The sequence below is a fragment of the Dendropsophus ebraccatus genome, chromosome 1, assembly GCF_027789765.1.
Source record: "Dendropsophus ebraccatus isolate aDenEbr1 chromosome 1, aDenEbr1.pat, whole genome shotgun sequence".
Classification (NCBI taxonomy): Eukaryota; Metazoa; Chordata; class Amphibia; order Anura; family Hylidae; genus Dendropsophus; species Dendropsophus ebraccatus.
The window spans coordinates 6,928,107-6,934,229 of record NC_091454.1 but is presented as its reverse complement, the minus strand read 5'-3'; the positions used below and the strand labels follow the sequence as shown (position 1 = coordinate 6,934,229).

Sequence of the window (6,123 nt, the reverse complement as noted above, 5' to 3'; positions counted from 1 at the left end):
TATGAAGTAATGCCATTTCTCTTTAAGCAATTTTTTTGATTCCTCATATCTTATATACTGTACTAACAGCTGATTTTTGTTTCTTGAGAATCACTTTAATCTGGAGTTCCCCTTTAAGAAATGTGCTATTGCTTGACACCAAGTATGTTCAGAATGGAATTGTCCTTTAAAGGATTGTCTATTGTTATCAAACTGATACGGTTAAAAAGTCAGTTTCCCTTTAAGCGGAGTAGCTTCTAGATGGAATTCCCCTTTAAGCGACCCAATATGTATTCAGAGAGAATTTTCTCATTTTTATCATCACTTTCATTGGAATTCTTCCGATGTGGAGTTCCCCTTTAAGCAAATTACCATTGACTGACATAAGTATATTCGGAATGGAATCGTCCTTCGAGGGATTGTCCATTTTTATGATATTGATTAGTGCTGTAGGATAAAAGAAAGGTCAGTTCCCCTTTAAGCCAAGCAGCTCCTAGATGGAATTCCCCTTTAAGCCCTCAGCTATTGGCTGCTGTAGGATTGGCGCTGCAGAATTGCGGCTGCGTCCGTGATGCTGATCCAGGGAGGAGGGGAGCGGGGAATCTCTGCAGAGAGGGAGGAGGGGGCTCCATAGAGGAATCCCCAGAATACCAGAGAGGAGGGAACAAAGGCAGTAAGACAAGGGAGGGTGACAACCGCAGCACTGTGCAGGGAAGAGAGTCAGGAGCACAGCAAGTTGAAGGAGGGTGCAGTCACTATGAGCTTCCAGAGGCCGCCCCTGGGGCTGGGGGCAAGAGGTTCCCCCCAAAAAGAGCAAGACCTGAGGGGTTCAGCCATCCTGCACCAGCAGAGGCGCCTCAAACAAGCCACCCAATTCATCCACAAGGATTCAGCCGACCTGCTGCCCCTGGACCAGCTGCGTAGACTGGGAACCTCTAAGGACCTGGTAAGTGGATCAGTGGCTAAGAGAGCCTGACCCTAGCGGGACAGGCCAGGGGGTCACACTGCGCAGTCTGCTATATACAGGGACCAGTATTCAGATGGATCGGTGGGGAAGGGGTTAAGAGTGCAGCAAGGCGGCGGATCAGTGGTAATGGGTTGTAGAGAGTCTCAGCATGAAGCCGTGGATCAGTGGTAAAGGGTTACATTACAGTTCATGAACGAACAGGTGGATGGTGGCTCAGTGGTCAAGTGTCACTACGTAAGATCGCTGGTCAGGTACATCAAGAGATGGATCAGAAGTCAAATGTCACTATATACAGATATTTTCTATCAGGTAAGATCTCTGGTCGGGATCAGTGGTAAAGGATCTCAGCGCTATTCAGATATTAGCTACCAAGAGGGATCTGATAAAGATAAACCATATTAAGATGGATCAGTGGTAAAGGATCTCAGTACCAGTCAGATATTAGCTACCAAGAGGGATCTGTTCTGATCGGATCTGATCATGAGAGGGATCAGTGGTAAAGGGTTGCAGTACTATTCAGATACCAGCGGGATTAGTGGTAATGGCACAGACGATAAGCATGACAGTATGGTTCAGTGGTTAAGGGTCATAGTATCATTCAAATATTAGCTATAAAGTGAGATCAGTAGTAAAAGAGAAGCTTTCTAGAGAGGGATCAGTGGTAAAGATCTCTCTCTATGGATTAACATGTAACTCCGTGATACAAAACAGATTAGATGTTAAATATCAAGAAATGGATCAGTGGTAAATAAACACAGTGTGTTATACGCTGGGTCAGTGATTAAAGGTTGGAGGTAAAGGGACATAATACAATTTAGATGTAAAGTATCACAGGTCCGATCTATGGTAAAGCGGCACAGTATGGGTTAAATGTAAAATATGTAGAGCTGGATCAGTGGTAAAGGAGTTATAGGCAGAAGTGGTGGCATAAGAAGATGGATCAGTGGTTACAGTCCATCTACAGATACTGAATAGGTAAAAAGAACCATCTATAGGGAGGATCCTAAAGTGACTTGAGGAGAGGAGTCAATGCATGTGACATGGATCAGTGGGTAAAGGTACCGGACAAGAGTTTACACGCTTTGTGTTATGACTTCAGCAACCTCACACTGTGATCCAGAGGCGTCTCATGGGAGGCAGCCCAGTGAAAGAAACCAGCGGATTAGCACAGGACCCCCTGTTGTGTGCTCCAGGGGCCCGATCCCCCAGTAAGGAGACAAGCCCACCCAAACTGGATAATGAAAACCCAACTCCGGTGCCAAGTCAGATGCTGCCGACCAAAGAACCTGAGGAGGTGCTAGAGGAGGGCTGGAGAGGACACGTCCTACTTGTCCCCTGTAAGGTGAGAACCACAGAAACCTCAATGTGTCACTAAAACCATCTAATTAGTGATGTTTCACAACAGGCTGTAAAGTGAGAAGCTGCTTTGAATTTTCTTCTGTTGTACTGACATCTAGTGGCTATAGGAGTTATCACACACAGCTAGAACCAGAGATCCCTGATAACATGATTGCTGCACTTCCCACCTCCGTCCAGTAGATGGTGCTATTTATTCCCATCTCCATACAGAGATTCCTTATAGGCTCAGTGGGTAAATGTTCCTGATTTATGTCGTTCGTCTTTCAGGTCGGTAACTGGGACATTTGTGCCAAGTTGTCCACTGAGCGGCGAGAAAACCTTATCTCTAAATCCTGCGTGAAAAGATTGGGGTAAGAGTGAAACTGTAAAGAAAAGAGCTGCACCCGCTGGTCTTAAGCGGAATTGCACTGTGGAGCTCCCCTTTAAACTCCTATTCTTGATGTACAATTTATTGAGTTATATTTTAATCCAGGTTACAGGCCACAAATGGTCCAGAGGAGAAGATGATGGTGGACATTGAGCTGGGCGGAGCCACGCTGACCTGCAAAGCTGCGATTGTGGGTGAGGGTCAATCATTCAGTATGAAATCCCCATTGATTCTATTTATTGGGATCACCATCCACATCAATGTTCACACATGTACTTATTCAGGCGGGAGATAGTTACTGATGGCTTTACATGTCATTGATTCCTCTAATTTTATTGTGATCACCATCCACATCAATGTCCACACATATACTTATTCAGAGCAGACAGGATGTAGATATTTATGGATGTACATGTCACTGATCCCATTTATTTCGATCACCATCCACATCAATGTCCACACATCTACTTATTCAGACCAGGAAGGATGTAGATATTGATAGGTTTACATGTCATTGATTCATTTATTCTGCAGGGATCACCATCCACACATATACTTATTTAGACCAGGAAGGATGTAGATATTGATGGATTTACATGTCATTGATTCATTTATTCTGTGGGGATAATCATCCACATCAATGTCCACACATATACTTAATCAATGCAGGCAGGATGTAGATATTGATAGGTTTACATGTCATTGATCCTATTTATTCTAAGCAGCATCCACATCAATGTCCACACATCTACTTAGTCAGGCCAATCAGGATGTAGATATTGATAGGTTTACATGTCATTGATCCTATTTATTCTAAGCAGCATCCACATCAATGTCCACACATCTACTTAGTCAGGCCAATCAGGATGTAGATATTGATGGACTTACATGTCATTGATCCCATTTATTCTAAGCAGCATCCACATCAATGTCCACACATTCACTTATTCAGGTCAATCAGGATGTAGATATTGATGTGAATGGTGATTTGGATCTATGACATCGCTGCACCTGACATCATCAGAACCTCTCCGTAGTGCAGTAAGTGATCCGATCTCGCTATATATGTTATGTTTGCGATCTCCGGCCTCTCTGCTGGGTGTTGTAGTTCCACCAGGTTATATATTATTGTTACGTTGCCTCTAGATGATGACACTGCTGAGTTGTGTGTGGGGCTGGAGACACTGATATCACTCAAGGTAAGTTCACTGTGTGCTATACACCACGGTGTCCAATAGGGGGCAACACTGATGCATAGGTTAATCCTTTTTTTTTTTTAACCCTCCCAGACTTGCATTGACCTGGAGCGCGGTGTCCTGAAGACCCCAACCCGAGTGATCCCATTCCTGAACCATCCCTCCGCCCCCACAGAGACTGAAGCTGTGAGCAAGCAGTAGACTGCCCCCTACTGGTCAGATGGAGGAACTGCAAGTGAAAGCACAGATACAGAGCTGGGGGCCTATAGGAGCGCCTCCCATGATCTGCCGTTACTATGGAGACGCTCGGACTGAGATGAGCGGCATCAGGACCACCATTGTTGACAAGCTCCTCCCCCTTTTGCGGTCTGGGGATCAGGACAGGTGGAGGGGATTTCTTTACTGTTTTGTAATGGCTGAATGTCGTCGTCAGTGTCGCCTATGTGTTACGTGTGACTTTACCATGTACATTCTGGGGGCGACACCTATTGCCCCCCCATCTGCTTGTACCCAGAAACAATTGCCCCTTCATACATTGCAAGAGACTTGATTAGGGCGCCACCTGCTGGTCTTTATAAGCCAATAATGGTTTGTGTATTAGAAGGAGATGTGTCGCGTGTTTATGGGGGGGAGAAGCAGAGGGGGCAAAGATGTGAGCGGTCGTATGTGTGTGACCGCTCTCTATAGATGTGTGCGGTTATAATGTACGGGCCGTATGTGTGTGACCGCTCTCTATGGATGTGTGTGGTTATAATGTACGGGCCGTATGTGTGTGACCGCTCTCTATAGATGTGTGCGGTTATAATGTACGGGTCGTATGTGTGTGACCGCTCTCTATAGATGTGTGCGGTTATAATGTACGGGCCGTATGTGTGTGACCGCTCTCTATAGATGTGTGCGGTTATAATGTACGGGCCGTATGTGTGTGACCTCTCTCTATAGATGTGTGCGGTTATAATGTACGGGCCGTATGTGTGTGACCTCTCTCTATAGATGTGTGCGGTTATAATGTACGGGCCGTATGTGTGTGACCTCTCTCTATAGATGTGTGCGGTTATAATGTACGGGCCGTATGTGTGTGACCTCTCTCTATAGATGTGTGCGGTTATAATGTACGGGCCGTATGTGTGTGACCTCTCTCTATAGATGTGTGCGGTTATAATGTATGGGCCGTATGTGTGTGACCTCTCTCTATAGATGTGTGCGGTTATAATGTACGGCCGTATGTGTGTGACCGCTCTCTATAGATGTGTGCGGTTATAATGTACGGCTGTATGTGTGTGACCGCTCTCTATAGATGTGTGCGGTTATAATGTACAGCCGTATGTGTGAGACCGCTCTCTATAGATGTGTGCGGTTATAATGTACGGCCGTATACATGTGACAGCTCTCTATAGATGTGTGCGGTTATAATGTACGGGTTGTATGTGTGTGACAGCTCTCTATAGATGTGTGCGGTTATAATGTACGGGCCGTATGTGTGTGACCGCTCTCTATAGATGTGTGTGGTTATAATGTACGGGTCGTATGTGTGTGACCGCTCTCTATAGATGTGTGCGGTTATAATGTACGGGCCGTATGTGTGTGACCGCTCTCTATAGATGTGTGCGGTTATAATGTACGGCTGTATGTGTGTGACCGCTCTCTATAGATGTGTGCGGTTATAATGTACGGCTGTATGTGTGTGACCGCTCTCTATAGATGTGTGCGGTTATAATGTACAGCCGTATGTGTGAGACCGCTCTCTATAGATGTGTGCGGTTATAATGTACGGCTGTATGTGTGTGACCGCTCTCTATAGATGTGTGCGGTTATAATGTACAGCCGTATGTGTGAGACCGCTCTCTATAGATGTGTGCGGTTATAATGTACGGCTGTATGTGTGTGACCGCTCTCTATAGATGTGTGCGGTTATAATGTACAGCCGTATGTGTGTGACCGATCTCTATAGATGTGTGCGGTTATAATGTACGGGCCGTATGTGTGTGACCGCTCTCTATAGATGTGTGCGGTTATAATGTACGGCTGTATGTGTGTGACCGCTCTCTATAGATGTGTGCGGTTATAATGTACGGCTGTATGTGTGTGACCGCTCTCTATAGATGTGTGCGGTTATAATGTACAGCCGTATGTGTGAGACCGCTCTCTATAGATGTGTGCGGTTATAATGTACGGCTGTATGTGTGTGACCGCTCTCTATAGATGTGTGCGGTTATAATGTACAGCCGTATGTGTGAGACCGCTCTCTATAGATG

General features: G+C 45.5%; 1 protein-coding gene across 1 annotated transcript; it reads left to right on the top strand.

Moving 5' to 3' along the window:
- The first annotated feature begins 645 nt into the window (after window positions 1–645).
- On the top strand, window positions 646–4,471 carry NRIP2 (nuclear receptor interacting protein 2). The gene is made up of 6 exons (XM_069951590.1): window positions 646–925; window positions 2,046–2,288; window positions 2,573–2,655; window positions 2,778–2,866; window positions 3,819–3,871; window positions 3,962–4,471. The coding sequence occupies exons 1-6, from the start codon at window positions 737–739 to the stop codon at window positions 4,067–4,069; spliced, it is 765 nt and encodes a 254-aa protein (XP_069807691.1). The 5' UTR covers window positions 646–736; the 3' UTR covers window positions 4,070–4,471.
- The last annotated feature ends 1,652 nt before the right edge of the window (window positions 4,472–6,123 follow it).